Consider the following 16,568-nt stretch of genomic DNA (forward strand, 5'->3'; position numbering starts at 1 on the left):
AATGTTCAGTGTTCAGGATGTGAGTGCTCAGTGTTCAGGATCTAAGTGTTCAGTATGTGAGTTGTCAGTGCTCAGTATCTAAGTGTTCAGTTCAGTATGTGAGTGCTCAGTGTTCAGTATGTAAGTGCTCACTGCTCAGTGTTCAATATGTGAGTGCTTAGTGTTCAGTATCTAAGTGTTAAGTATCTGAGCGATCACTGCTCAGTTTTTAGCGCTTAGTGTTCAGTATATAAATGTTTAGTGTTCAGTAAGTAAGTGCTCACTGCTCAGTGTTCATTATATGAGTGCTCAGTGTTCAGCATATGAATGCTCAGTGTTCAGTATTTGAGTACTCAGTGTTAAGTGAGAAAGTGTTCAGTATCTGAGTGCTCAGTGTTCAGTATTTGAGTGTTCAGTGTTCAGTATAAAGGTGCTCAGTGTTCAGTACGTAAGTGCTTAGTGTTCAGTATATAAATGCTCAGTGTTCCGTATGTGAGTGGTCAGTGTTCAGTATCTATGTGTTCAGTATGTGAGTTGTCAGTGCTCAGTATCTAAGTGTTCAGTTCAGTATGTGAGTGCTCAGTGTTCAGTATGTAAGTGCTCACTGCTCAGTGTTCAATATGTGAGTGCTTAGTGTTCAGTATCTAAGTGTTAAGTATCTGAGCGATCACTGCTCAGTTTTTAGCGCTTAGTGTTCAGTATATAAATGTTTAGTGTTCAGTAAGTAAGTGCTCACTGCTCAGTGTTCATTATATGAGTGCTCAGTGTTCAGCATATGAATGCTCAGTGTTCAGTATTTGAGTACTCAGTGTTAAGTGAGAAAGTGTTCAGTATCTGAGTGCTCAATGTTCAGTTTTTGAGTGTTCAGTGTTCAGTATAAAGGTGCTCAGTGTTCAGTACGTAAGTGCTTAGTGTTTAGTATATAAATGCTCAGTGTTCCGTATGTGAGTGGTCAGTGTTCAGTATCTATGTGTTCAGTATGTGAGTGCTCAGTGTTCAGTTTGTGAGTGGTCAATGTTCAGTATCTTAATGTTAAGTTCAGTATTTAAGTGTTCAGTGTATGTGTCACTCACCCGGCTGAGCAGCTCATCCATTTCGGTAACCAGGCTGTTTAGATTGCTGTCGGCCAGCTGCAGCAGTCTCTCTGGTGCTCTTTGTGGTGAAAGCATGTGCTGCACAAAACAGAAAATGAAAGTGAAGTATTCATCATGTATGTATGTACCATTATCTTTAAAGAGTTGAAAACAACAAAAAATAGAAAGCAAGCTGTCTGCAGATTAGTCAGTTTGCGTAACTGAATCTCTATTACTGTATGTTCTTTAAATGAATCAGAGCTGTGAAGTGATCATGTAACTGAAGGGTATAGTGCGGGACCACATGGCATTGCAAATAATTTATAATGACAAACTTGTCATTAAGGGCTATTGTCTGTCTTTTACTATTTTTTAATAAAAGAAAATAATCAGATGTGATGAAGAACCTTTTCAATACTGAATAATAGACCACGTCATAGCACGCATTAAATCAGTAACTGAGGTTTACATAAAATATTTGCAGATCAGCTTGCTCCTCATACTCACCTTCAGCTCCTCTGTCATGTTCTCAAACCGATAAAGGACTTTATATGGCAGGGGGAGGGGCAAAGTCAGATTGACACTGCCAATCAAACGTAGCAAACGTTCCATGTCACGAATCAAGAGCCCAGCACAGTCGTCATCGCACGCTGTAAAACACACACACATGCCTGTGAATATCTGAGTGCATGCTGTATTACACATTTACCACAGAAATCACCCGTGTGGTGTTTACAAGTCACACAAAGCTAAAACACAGCATGCATTCATGACGAGATGCCACAAGGTCTCTCAGACACACAGATGAATGCTTAAGGGCCAAACTTCAATACTTAACTACAGAACGACAGCGCTTCCAGCATGCATTCATCTATTAACATTACCTGATGACAATCTTTAAAGGGGTGTAAAATAAAACATCTTTCAAAATCTGAGGTGAAATTGTGTGGCACTGTATTATTATTACAGAGATTTGGTATTTAGTTACAACTGAAATTACAAAAAGATTGAGGTTCCACTCAAATACTAAGCAGAAGTAAATCTGAAGGAGCAGATTCATAAAAAAGCATGCGCATCGACTCTGGGCCCTATCATACACCCGGTGCTTAGATTGTTAAAACAGGGTCCTCTTATGAGATAAATATATGTAAACACTGAAAAAAAATTTATGTTAAATTTACTTAATTTTATTATGGCAAGAAAATGCACACAATAAATGTATCTAACTCCAGATATATTTTTTAAGTTGAGTGTATTTATAATTTATCAATTGATTGTACTTATATTTTATAAGTAATTTCAGATTAATTATATTCATAATTGTATAGCATAATTGCTATTTTGAGTAGAATTTTCTTAATTTTTTATGTTCAGTACACTAAAATTAATTATTAATGTGCAACCAGATCAATGTAAAATGAAGTTTTTTAATCTCTTATTCTATCTTAACTTTTCACATTTAACTGCCACATTATGTTGAGCAAGTAATAAGAGACTCAGTAGGTCTCAGTACTGGCATAAGCACAGTTACTGCTTACATCGTGATTTTCATCGTGTCACCTACTCTTCTGAATGATGGTAACCACAAAACTCAAAAGATAATTTAACCTTAAACACTAACAAGTCTTTCTTTTTGTTAAAAACACAAAAAATAGCGTTTAAATTCAAATTTTACTCTCCAAATGCAGTCCCATGCAAAGCATGCTGGGAAGTACAAGTCCACTGCCTAGTAAGTTATATTTACTTAAATAATATAAGTAGTTTCAACACAAAATTATTAAGTAAATTTTCTTCTTACAATCTTGGGAGGATTTTACATGATAAAATTAAGTCAAATTTACTCAATAATTTGTTAATTTAGAATTACTTAAATTTTTTGTGTTATTTTTACTTTTTTTAATAAAATGTAATAATTTTTTTAAGTTACATTTAAGGCCGGGGTATACCTTTTATCCGCGTATGTGTCTGGCTTGTGCGCGCACGCGTCCGCGCAGCTTTCCAAGTATATTCTCCGTGGCTACATGCGGATGGCCGCGTTCAACACTAAGTGACCAGTCACGGAAAGTAGGGACACAAGTCGGATCTGGGCATTTTGAGTTATTCACAGATTCTGAAAGTGCAGTTTCTAAGCTTTCCAACGATGTGTAACACATGGAAATCTGATAAGATTTGGAGAAGTTGTGGCCATTTGAATATAGGAACTCAGAAATACTCAAACCGAGAAAATCGAGACGAAAGGGACTCTTCTTTTCAGCTGGGGGAGACAATAGGGCTCATTTACATCTCATTTAGCTAAGCCATGCCCCCTGTAAAACCCTTTTTGAGATGTTCTAGCATCATATGTAGTATTTTATGACCAAATGACAACCCGCAAAAATAAACATGACTCTTTTACCTTTGTGAGGATCACAAGTCGAATCCAGTCTGTTTCAGATTATCCAATGACCATATTTGTCCACAAATGCGTATAATCCGTGAAATATAGATTGTTTACATCAGATTTCGCATGAATGTCTGGTAATACAATATAATATATAATCTGAAGACTATTTAAATCGTAACATGTAAGGGTATATGAGCTTACACTCCGTTAAACACATGAACCCGCCTTCAAAGTTTGTATTTAAAATAGGGAAGTAGTATAATAGATCATCCAAACAGCGCCGTCGAAAACGTGACATCCTTTAGAGATGTTACCAATGGCTCGCTCGTTACAGATGACATACAAATGACGTCAAAGTACCGCGAGAGCGAGTCGAAATTAAACTACTCCGTAAGATTTCTTGAAGAGCTCTCGCGGTACTTTGACGTCATCCGACTGCGGAGCCGCATAAAGTCAGTGACGCGGCTGACGTACGATGCGGCTGACTGTTATTTGTTCCGCCCCAGCTTCTTTTATTTTTCTTTTGTTTTGTGCGCCCGAGCTTTACAGTCTGGGGAGACGCAGGCTATAAGTTTGAAAAAAAAAAAAAACTTAGCAAACATGTCTGAGGAACAGGGCAGCGCGTCACTACAGTCACGTGACTTCACGCTCGAGCCGGAAGAGAAGACAATGCTGAATAAAGTCGTAATTCTGCTATTTTTGGACCAAACTGTATTTTCGATGCATCAACACAATCTTACTGACCCACTGATGTCACATGGACTACTTTGATGATGTTTTTATTAACTTTCTGGACATGGAAACCATACATAGATTTTCAATGAAGGGGAAAGCTCTCGGACTAAATCTAACGATAAAACATCTTAAACTGTGTTCCGAAGATGAACGGAGGTCTTCCGAGTTTAGAATGACATAAGGGTGAGTCATTAATTACACTATTTTCAGTTTTGGGCGAACTATCCTTATTCAGTAGTCACGCTGTTCCCTGTGGGGGCGGAGGCGAAAACACAAGCTTATTCAGTATGTAAATATACACACAGACAATGACGCCCCCCGCTGCACGCTAGAATCTCCGGAAAAACAAGCCTATTTTAACCGCAAAATGTACGCTTTTAAATATACAAAAACTGCTATCTCAAACATGGAGAGGCTTCTTCGTGATCTCAACTAACAGATTCTGCAATAAAACGAAAATCACAAATTTCGAAAAAAAAACTTTGTTTCTCATTTTCTCGAAACTTGTGCTGCCGACTTGAGTCCCTGGTTTCCGTGACGGGTCACCTATACGCAATACGAATGATTTCTTATTTAAATTATTACTCTACCAGGCCGTCAGGGCAGCACTGATTTGGCGACATTTACAGTACATTAAAACATTAGGATAGGTGAAGAAAAGTAGCCGATCCACCATTGCAAACACAGTTTAGAACCAACAAGAAAACAACAAAAAACAGGAATCAAACATTATGGTAACCAACATGCTCCACAGCAAGAAAAACGATAGTGTGTGTGAAAATGCTATCTATTTCCTTTGTACAATTGTTTGTGGTGGAGTGTCCTGTCTAAATATTTTCAAGCGCATACGCTGTTGTATGCGGACTGTCTGCGCACTGTCAACGCCGTCTCAAATTTTGGGCTGACCGCGGACCCTCCTGATGACGAAAATTAAGTCATGGGGACGGCGCACATACGCGGACGTCCCTAGTATACTTTCGGCTTTACTAAGGCACAGAATAATTTTTTTCATGAAGTCGGCAAAAAACTCTTTAATACTTTTTTACCAGATTCACCAGCCACGGATTCAGACACATTCACCCGTTAACTGAAGCAGTTTTACCCAGAGATTTGTTTTTCTACTAAAATCAGCTTGTACTGGATTGAGGTCATTGGGAATTTATGTGAAAGTTTGGTTTGAATAAAAAATCAATCTGTTATACTGTATAATCATAATTTTCCAGCTGAGGTTTACACATATTATAATAGCTGTCTGTCATACAATAGAAAATATATAAAAGAAATAGAAACAATACTTTATTCAGCATAAATTCAAGAGAAGATGTGCTACTGTACAGTACCATACTGTAAGTGAATGATGTTGTTACTCCTGATCATTTGACCTTGCGTGAGATTATGAGTATATTTAAATAGTAGACAGATGATGTATATATTACCATCATATTCTTTTATGATAAGGTTGTGAGCGGTGTTTCTTTGTGTGTGTTAGGGCACATATTGTTTAAAAGGACAACTGTTTTAATGGTCAAGGATGGACAGATCCTCAGGCAAGACTGCTGTTAATGAATGTTCTTCACCTCTTTTGTCTTCCACCCCTCATCACAACATCACTTTTCTCATCCAGTATCCCTGCATCATCTGAGGAAACACACATTTCCCTGAGCACCCGTCTCTCTGCATGAAACGTGAGCGAGGTGGAAACACAGGGGACAAGAATTTCTCGAGCGTGAAATTTAACACAGAGTGTGAAGTCGCTCCTGGCAGCCCATTATGAGAGTTTGACACGCCACCAGCGATAGAAGATAGGAAAAAAAATCACAGCAACAAGTAGAGCGTGTGGCTTCACTGCGGAAGGAAAGCTCTCAATTTATCCAGATTTTGTATAAAAGAAGAGGTTTTTAAGGGCTTGTTCATACTTGTCATGTTTGGTTGGATTAATACAAACTCTGGTGCGTTGCTCAGTTGGTGCGGTTTTTTCGAGTAAATGTGAATGCTGCCACCCCAACTTCAGTTTTCACTAAACAAGCGGATCGAGCATACTGAAAACAATATGACGTAGTTTAAATAGCCTACGCCATTGACCAACTAAAACCTTGTCAAAAGTCTAAAGTCAATGGCTCAATATTGTATTTGCTTTTTAAAGAGCACGTTAGTAATATGTGCCTACTGGGACGACAACATGCGTTTGCTTATTACACACATGGATGCGCAGCAGCACACAAACGTTTTTTAAATAAAACATTTTAATAAAATTAAAGAATAAAAATGTAAAAGATTATTATTGAGTCTCTTGGACATAAATAAGGACAGATTACAGGACTTTGGAAGGTGTGAAGCTGAGATCAGCTGGCAGAAAAGCTGCTTCACCTTTAACCTGGTAAGCAGATTTTTTTTGCTTTTAAAAAGTGCAAATATTGCATTTATTTGGATTTTATTTAATGCTACCCCATGGATTTATTGTATATGATGACTTTGTACCTTTGGATATGTTGAGATGAGAACCAGTTTTAAGTTTCTCCTATTTGTTACAAATAAAGTATTTTTATTCATGCAAACCTTTATTTTTTGAATAGTTGTAAATTATTCTTATAAAACCTTTTGAGATTACAGTGATCATGCATCACACTTCATTAGGAATTAAAACACTGCTTATATTACTTATTACTCCATTACTCAATAACAACTTTTAAAGAGAACCAAAGCTTTAATATCTAAAAAAAAAAAAATTTAAAAAAAAAATTTGTATAAATAAAACACAATGAAATTTTTTATAAAATTTATCTTAACCTGGTGGTCTTCTTTCTCTGCTTACAGTTTTTTACGCTTACAAATCTGCCATGTAAATAGTAAATCTTCCTTTGCACCACTGACTTTTAAGTGACATGATTTACAACGCGGCTAGAAGCTAACGTAGAAGCTTTGAGGGGATTGGAGATGAGACTCTCATTGGTTTATTGCATGTTACACCCAAAACACACCCATGACTCATTACAAGAATAGGAACAACCCTTTTAGACTGTGAGCCAAGCGCACAAACCATTTTTCTGTCGTAAGACTAGCAAGAGTGGATTCGGACACGTCTTAAGTGCACTTGTGCCATGCGCTTCAGACCACGCGCTTAGATCTTTAAAATAGGGCCCTAAGTAGAGTGGAGCCCCAAAATGTAAAACTACAATAACAAAGCGAGCCCCTGATTGTAGATGACGGCTGTGTCACAAATCCCATACTCTCTTAGCTAGGTACGTTTTGAATAAGTAAAAACTAAATTGAATGACAAAATTGTTTAGAAATAGTAAATATAGTATTAATATGTCTAATAATGAATTAATGAAATCAGGACAAATCTGCACTCATTCTGCTGTAATATTTGAAATATAATAGATTTTAGTTTTAGGCATTTTAGTACATTTTTCATTGAAAGTGCAGATTTTCATTTGTTGTTTTTTTCACACTGAGCTAAAACGATTTTCTGTGTAAACTAATGCTGTTACACAAATAGTGCGTACTCACCAAACACAAAGCATTGTGTTCCTAGAACTAGATCACAGGATTTAACTTTGAGTAATGCCAATTATTTCTTCAGATGAATATTTTCAAACTTGAACGAAAATGCGTTTAAGGCGAATAGCGTGTGTTTTCACACCAATCGCTCCACTCAATTTGGTGTGTACACACCATTACGCTTCAAACACATCAAACATGAAGCATCACATCCCTTACTTGCGATTACTCATGGGATGTGTCATGCAAATTGTTTGCTTAAGTTAAATATTTACAACTTGGGCGACAATGGGTTTGAAAAGAATAGCATGTGTTTTTGCAGCAATTGCGCTGCCCAAATTGCGTCACCCCTTGTGACTTTGCGTCTATTCACGTCTTTGCATCGACTTTATATGTAATCTACTCGTGCAAATCATTGAATTCACATTTGGTTGCTGCATACACACATCGCGTTTCTCCTTCTAGATTACTCGTGGGATTTTAAATTTTTCGCTTAAGTTGAATATTTTCAACTTGCACCAAGATGCATTTGAGGAGAATAGCGTGTGATTTTGCAACAACTGCGCCACCCAATAAGCATCCCCCGCCTTTAAATTCTTAAATCTTTAAATTCACATTTTAAGTGTGTAGGCCAAATTAGGATATTATTTGTAATCCATTTCCTTCAAACACAAAATCCACTTAATTACAGTGTTTGTTTACTCTACTATACATCCACCTTAAAACTATTATTGATGCTGAACTTTGACCTGTACACTGTATCACACAGAGCTAAATCTACATGTAGGACATGTGGCATACACTTTTAACCCTAGCGACTTACATAAGGTATACATTGTTTATATGTGTGTTTTATCTGGGTTTAAACCTATGACCTTTTGTGCTCCTAATGCAGTGCTCTACAACTGAGCTATGCAGGAGCACAAAACAGAGACACACAAACATTTACACACAAAAACACATGTGCAATTAACAAATCTGTCCAAGCAACAAATCCATCATTTCACACACAATTGTAAGTAACAGGTGTCTACCTCAGACATCAGAGCATTCGAGTCCAAAGAAAACGATCAGCCGACAATTATCCAAATGGTAAACAGTAATTTTGTGAGGAAAAATCTCAGCATGTCCAATTAAAATGTTGTTTGTTTTGGCTGCGTCTCTTCCTGCTGTTTTCTGATAGAAGTAGAAACTTAAAGCAAGATCTAAACCTAAAGTTATCCTTATACACATAAAGTCACAATATCTTACATTAATCATTCAGGATTGAAGTGAGCATGTTAGTGAGGTTATACGTACACACGATGCCATTAGGGCCACACACATGCATCTCAATGCAGCGGTCACACTTCAATCCGCTGGCACCAGGACGACACCGGCACTGTCCGGACACAGCATCACACGGTACGGGAAATGCAGCATACGCATCACACTTACACTCCTCGCACCTGCCTCCCACCACGCTCGGGTTACCGTGGAAACCAGGAGCGCACCTGCAAAAAGGAGAGCGGGATTAAATCCATCACAAGGCCTTACTGGAAATTAATCACTGTTTATGCTTTTAATGTGCTTCATGATAAACCGTGCAAATGACAGTAAATAAAAAGCATGTTAATCCGATTTTAAACATCACTTAGAGTAACAGTTTTCACCTCTCACAGTGTTTTCCAGTGTAACCTTCAGGACACGCAGTGCAGCGATAGTCATGGAAACCTTCATTCTGACAGCTGGGACTAAAACTGAGACAAGACATGGTAATGTGTGGCCTGTTCACACTTAAACTGTATGTGTGTGTGTGTGTGTGTTGGTCACATACTTGTTCTCAGGGTTGAGGAGAGGGCACGCACAGGGTTTGCAGTCGTCGGGTAACCCGCGAACCACACCGTAAAACCCTGGAGCACATCTCTCACACTTATCTCCTACTGTATTATGCTGGCAATTCTAGAAAGAAGACAACAACAGAAAACACCATTAGGGTTACAATACTGTTATATCATGTAATAGAGTGTCCAAAGAAATGTACCTGGAATGAACCAAATCACTTTTTACCCAAACCCGACATGCATCAATATTTTTAAAAGAAGACCCGACCTGAGACAACCCCGCCTAAATTAGACCCGAGTCTGACCCGACCCAGTGGCACAGTCTGCAGGCCCACACGCACCAAGTGGCCTCGCAACCAATTTGGCCCACTGCTCTGTTTACTTTCCTTTGTTATCTGACGATGACACCAAGGTAACTAACGGTGTACTCACACTATCCAAACCAAATTTGACCCCAAAAGCGTGGTTCGTTTGACTAGTATGATCGCTCTGTACCGCGCCCGGGGCGGATTGGCACGGAAGGCTGTGGTGTGAGAGCAATCGTGCCTGAGCGTGATTCAAAAAGTGAAGACGTCAATTGCCTGGTCACTCATCTTCATCTCCCTCCGTTAAAACCTTTTGATGCACACAGCAGGGTTACGTGAATGTCTGAGCTGCGCATGTGACAAATCAACAAAGCAATATGATGACATGAGAGAGGGCTGTGTGTCATTGCACACCAAACGACTCCGAATAAAAACACAGACTAATCATTATGGTGGGTTCCAGTGTTAAGAAAGCGATTTACTTCCTGCTTTTTTCAAAACAATCACATCTTACGAAAGCGCGCCGGGGCTCGGATCAGTAAAAGTACAGTGTGAGTGCGTGTATCTGGTGAGTATGGAGGGGTGACAATCGCGCTGGGGCATGGTTTGGTTTGGATAATGTGAGTGCGCCCTAATTCATACTTGATTGACAGGTCTGGCTCAATGAAAATTAACCTACCACCAGCCACACAATGATGCAAGCGCTCCTGGCAACAGAACTCCATCGTTCAGCCAAAACAGAATCATTTTTAATTACCCGAGGCCGCTAATTTTATACCAAGGCACACGTGAAACTTTTAGACCTGAACCCTTTTCGGATCGAAGTGGACCCGTGAAGACCTCTAGCATGTAATAGAAAACCAACATAACAATCCATAATAATATAGCTTTATAACCATAAGAAATTGTAGTGTTGGGCAAAGATTAATCGTATACAAATTAAATGCCACTTTTTCGTTACCGATCTGATTTTGATACCAGAATTCTGAATATCAGCCGATACCGATGCCTGTCCGATACTACTGTAATTAAATGTGTAGAGTGCTTTCTGCGACATCTAGTATAATTTAAAATATAAAAATCAATAATTTAAAATGATTTACAAGTTACAGGGAACATTAGTAATTATTAACCATGGCAGTGTTTAGGAGAACATATAATAGGTATCTTTGATCAATCAAGTATGCTAAATATATTTTTCTTAATTGCGTAAAACTGTCATAGTAAAAAAGCTTTAGTGTGCAGATGGTTATTTTGGGAATTGTGCGCTTGACCGGACTTTTTATGCACATTCCGGGTGCAGAATTGATGCGTCTAAAGCTCCTGATATAGTCGTGCATAAGATCTACGCCGTAGCTACGCCGAAGGTTATCCGTAGCCTGTGCGTAACTCTGCGAAGCCTGACATTTTTTTTAACAGCGCGTCAGTTTTACACAGACCGCAAGCGCTGTGATTGGTCCACCAGAACCCCTCCCATCAAGTAAAAAAAACTGCGTCATAGGTATTTCTGTTTGCGACGGTGAAAACAAAGATGAGCCAAGGAATGATTTTACTCAAACTGCAACAAAAGTTTACTTCCATCATTGCTGGTCTTCTCAAATCATACACAACAAGTAGCTGTTTCTCCTTCGTTTGTGGTTACAACCTTTTGTATGCGATTAATCTCGATTTATCTTTGCCCAGCATAAACACAGAAAGAAAGCTTCAGGCTCAGGTCGCACAACAAGAAGAGGAAGATGGAAAATATATGAAAACAAATAAGAGGAAGTGAGAGAGATGCAGTATAATCAGACTCCTAAAGTTGTGGTTTATTGGTCCGTGTCGCTTTAAAACTTTCATTAACTTCATGTGTACCTCAATTACTCAAATGACTCCCTCCACACACTCGTTTACCATTTTCAATTTGCGAAAACCCCTAAAATGCAAATGATACTGCTATTAGCATGCATGTGATTGAAAGGAGAGACTCGACTGTTTGCTGTGGAGTTACACACACACATTAAACCGAAGAAATGGGACGACATCATCTGTGTTTGGAGCATGTCTTTATTGCATTAGACCGATGGACTGTGTCCAGTTCATCTAATATGGTTTTCTTGAAAGTATCTCACGCCACATTATTTTCACAAGATTTTATTTACATCTCCTGTCTGTAAATTTGATCCCATCTCTACACAGTGTGGATAAACATGCTAGTATATACTGCAGATGACAAGTGGGTTTGGAAAATAGATGTGTGACTTCTTTCCTTGTGTATTTTAACAAGCTTCAAAGCTCAGAAAGCAGATTTTATTCATTACTGATATTGAAATAAGTTCTCAAAACTAGAAGCAAGACACACAAACAAAGACCTTTGTGCAGTCCATCTGTTCATGTTTGTTTGTGGGCAGGAAATGTTTGTTAGTTCTCTTGTCTGTCAAAATGCAGGAATCTTTGGCAAATTAATTTCATAAAACTTGGCGTAGTTTGTAAGCCAGATACATTTCTTTGGGGGGTTTCACATTAGTACTTTTGGTGCGCACCCGGGTCCATTTCAAGTCAGGGTTCGGTTCGTCCCGTTATTTTATGCCATTGTAATGACTGCAAGGCACAACAGCTGCGTGTTAGATGCTGTATAACCGCCACTTCTTCTCTTGTCCACTAGTGTTGCCATAGTTTCGGCAATCGAAAACTGAGGATTTCGCGGATATGAAGTAACAAAAAGGCCAACAATTACAAGGGCGATAGAGGATGAGCCATTATTTAAAACAAAAATGTACAAATCCTTGGGAAATTTTGGGATAATGTAAGTACACAACTGCACAAAAAAATTTATCGCATTGTGCAAGTGGTATTTAAGATTTACAAAAATCTTACAAATGTGCCTTAAATCAAAGTGCCAAAGCTGCAGTGAGAGGTTCAAATTTGAGCACTGGTCATTAAATAGATTAGATTGATGAATGAATAAATTGATTAGAAATGAGTTAAAAGATTGTGATTATTGTGACAAGTTAAGAAGTTATTGACATACGATAAACTCACTTAACCAATCAGGAAGATTTTACAAATCAATGAACCAATCAGAACAAAGTTGCTGAAAATGATTTACCTGGCAGACGGCCGTTTCAGGATTGCACCAGTCACTGTGACCGTTGCATTGGCATCGAACGCAGCTGCCGAATCCGGCCCTGGATGCCACACCACCTGCCTGCACTGAGAGTCTGTAGAACCCGGCTGCACATTCCTACATCACACAATATACACAATTATTAACACACACACACTCATATGGGAAAATATAGTGCTCTGTTGAAACCATAGCAACACACTCTCTCTCTCTTCAAAATTAATCGCGTCAATTTAGTACACCATCTGTTCAGGGTGAACTTGCTAAACGCCTGTTTAAAAATACTTTATTGAGCACAGTATGTGACGTGTGTATACAGCCATCTGTCTCCACGCAGTCTCGTCCAGCCTGAATGTGAACATCTAAGACTCAGTGATCTGTAATAGATGTCTCACACACTTCAGCTGTAGTTATATATGTCAGACTAACGCCTGTGGGTGGACACTGAGAGAAAGAAAGAGAGAGAGACAGACAGAGGGAGCGAGTGTGCAAAGTAAAAACTCTTACTATAATGATGTGAGGTAAGAAATAATTTACCTGGCACTCTGGACATTTATTCAGAAGTTGTTGTTTTTCTAGTGTTGTTTTAAAGGTACTTTATTATTTACAAAAGTGTCTCAATTTTTCTGAGAAACACATTACTTTAAATCTATGTGAACATTTAATTTCCTTGATTTTTCAACAGAAATAACATACAGTATGAGATGCTGTGATACAGTATATTGTGAATAGAGTTACAGATAAAGGGTTTAGTTAGGCATGACCGACACATACAGTAGTGTTGGCACATAATAAAAAAATTAAGTGTGTCATGATCTCAGGGGTCCCTCAGGGAACAGTGCTTGGTCCACTCCTTTTCTCCTACTACACAACATTGTTAGGACCTTTCATACAGGAAAATGGCTTCTTCTACCCCTGCTATGCTGATGACACCCAGATCTTCTTCTCATTTCACCCTGATGATCCCACCATAGCAGCACAAATTACAGCCTGCTTAGCAGACATCTCAGCCGAACTTTTACTGGCACTGCACCGGAAAATTTTCACACCTTCCTACATTCTTACACACCATCCAGAACCTTACGTTCAGCAAATGAGCGACGCCTTGTGATACCCTCACAAAAGGGCATTAAATCACATTTCTGCTCATTTTCCTTCACTTCTCCCTGCTGGTGGAATGATCTTCCTATAGGAGTCCGGTCATCCTTATCTCTTGCAACATTCAAAAAACAATTAAAAACTCACCTCTTCCAAAAATTATAGATACTGACAGCATTTCTCTCTCTCTCTCTCTCTTTCTCTCTCTACTGGCTTAAGAAACTTAAAGGTGGGGTGCACTATGTTTAAAAAACACTTTGGAAAAGGGAGTCGGGCCGACTACCAAAACACACTTGAAGCCAATCAGCACTAAGGTGCGTGTCTACTAACCGACATCCTTGGCGGGGTTGCGTATGTGATGGGCGGGTCTATCAAAAGAAGGTCCAGATTCTATTGGGGTAGGGGTGTGTATGTTTAGGTGATTTCAAATATCAACATTGGCTTTCAAACATTGTGCACTCCGCCTTTAATAAAACTATTGTTCTGTTTGTTTAAGAATCCTAATACAATAACATAAACTTCACCAGGGGTATGGTCGTATGTTTATATCATAGAGTGTGACAGGGCTTTAATTAAACCAGGATAAAGCCTTAATTAAATTAAAACGTTTGAGCAGCATTTTATAGAAATAGAAGAGCCACACAGATCCAAAATCGAAAATGACCTGTATGACCTGACCTGACTTTATCCACGTCACACGAACACTTTGAGTAATAATCTCCGCCTACAGCCTTGCCCGCGGGAGAAACAAAAACTATGACCTGCCCACAACTAGTTAGTGTGTAAACATCATATCACGCTGTGTTTTCAGTTTGTGTTGTTTTCACTACCAAAGGATGACGATATATAAAGAATCTGTGGTTAAAATTACTTTTTCAAGGAGGGATATACTAAACGTTAGGCTGTGAAGAATCAGTGGTTAAAATTAATTTTTAACCGAGGGATTTACTTGACATTTGGTAAAGAGGGTTCAGTACCCACTTTATTTGGAGCAACATGCGTCTCCTAACCACAACCTGTAAGTATGATTATAGCTACATACTTGCTTAAATGAGTGTAAAATGTTGAAGTCTATCGTCTTTATCATTGCTTGGATTAATGATGAATGATGTCGTTGTTTAAACTCTTAATTTACTGTCAGAGAGTCACGCTAGCAAGCGGTTAACACATGCTCACTTACGGTTTTGCTATGACCCGGTTAACTTACATAAATGCTGAAATTAGCGTAAAATGTTAGTTTCTATCGTTTTTTTTATTGCTTGGATTGATGATGAATGATGTCGTGGTTTAAACTCTTAGTTTACTGTCAGAGAGTCACGCTAGCAAGCGGTTAACACATGCTCACTTACGGTTTTGCTATGACCCGGTTAACTTACATAAATGCTGAAATTAGCGTAAAATGTTAGTTTCTATCGTTTTTTTTATTGCTTGGATTGATGATGAATGATGTCGTGGTTTAAACTCTTAGTTTACTGTCAGAGAGTCACGCTAGCAAGCGGTTAACACATGCTCACTTACGATTTTGCTATGACCCGGTTAACTTACATAAATGCTGAAATGAGTGTAAAATGTTAGTTTCTATCGTTTTTTTATTGCTTGGATTAATGATGAATGATATCGTTGTTTAAACTCTTGATATACTGTCAGAGAGTCACGATAGCAAGCGGCTAATGCATGTGCATTTACGGTTTTGCTATGACCCGGTTAGTTTACATAAATGCTTAAATGAGTGTAAAATGTTAATGTCTATCGTTGTTTTTATTGCTTGGATTAATGATAAATGATGTCTTTGTTTAAACTTTTAATATACTGTTAGAGAGTCACGTTAGCAAGCGGTTAACACATGCTCACTTACGGTTTTGCTACGACCCGGTTAGCTTACATAAATGCTTAAATGAGTGTAAAATGTTCGTTTCTATCGTCGTTTTTATTGCTTGGATTAATGATGAATGATGTGCATTGATGTTGATAATGTCTTCTCAGTAAATCATGTTAGCACGAGGTCAATACATGTTGCACTATTGTTGGTCTGTGCCACTAATCTGTGGTCTGTGCGGAGACTCTGTCAGTTGACCAATCAGAGCAGAGTAGGCTACTGAAAGGTGGGGTTTAGGCAGACTTGAGTCGTTGAACGGCTTCACACGAATCGTTTGGGGATCTCTGAGAAATGGGGTATTTATAAATTTATATTTTGAGAAAATAACAGTGTTTTTTGACCTTGCATGCATTCAAACCTGTTGTCCGGGACTTATAAACATTGATAGGACGCTTAAAATTGGCATCTTACTGGCTTCTTTAAAACAGCTCAACATGCATTTTAATCTGGGACCAGACTTAAGTTTTGTTTTTGAAACCAGGTCATATTGTTTAAAACAAACTGTTTTTAGACACGAGGTGTTTGTATTTTTTTTGTCATTACCTCACAGGAAAGGCCGGCGTATCCCAGAGGACAGTCACATTTCTCAATCTGATGAGCGATTTCAGTGTCCTTTGATGCTGGACCCACCTCTGCTACCTCCACAGAGATCTCAGATATTCTACATTAACACACACACACACACAGAT

At 38.5% G+C, this 16,568-nt stretch overlaps 1 protein-coding gene across 5 annotated transcripts in view; it reads right to left on the reverse strand.

Moving 5' to 3' along the window:
- lama2 (laminin, alpha 2) overlaps positions 1-16,568 on the reverse strand; it is a 260,335-nt gene that overhangs the window by 43,205 nt on the left and 200,562 nt on the right. For 3 of the 5 annotated variants that reach the window (XM_065268826.1, XM_065268824.1, XM_065268822.1), the window contains 7 exons: positions 16,423-16,540; positions 12,888-13,022; positions 9,488-9,612; positions 9,324-9,410; positions 8,971-9,164; positions 1,560-1,702; positions 1,053-1,151 (listed from right to left, as the gene is read on the reverse strand). In XM_065268826.1, the coding sequence (XP_065124898.1) occupies positions 1,053-1,151; positions 1,560-1,702; positions 8,971-9,164; positions 9,324-9,410; positions 9,488-9,612; positions 12,888-13,022; positions 16,423-16,540 (901 nt within the window). The remainder of the gene's footprint in view (positions 1-1,052; positions 1,152-1,559; positions 1,703-8,970; positions 9,165-9,323; positions 9,411-9,487; positions 9,613-12,887; positions 13,023-16,422; positions 16,541-16,568) is intronic. The other 2 variants (XM_065268827.1, XM_065268825.1) reach the window with 1 other exon arrangement.

This window comes from Paramisgurnus dabryanus, chromosome 12, assembly GCF_030506205.2.
Source record: "Paramisgurnus dabryanus chromosome 12, PD_genome_1.1, whole genome shotgun sequence".
NCBI lineage: Eukaryota > Metazoa > Chordata > Actinopteri > Cypriniformes > Cobitidae > Paramisgurnus > Paramisgurnus dabryanus.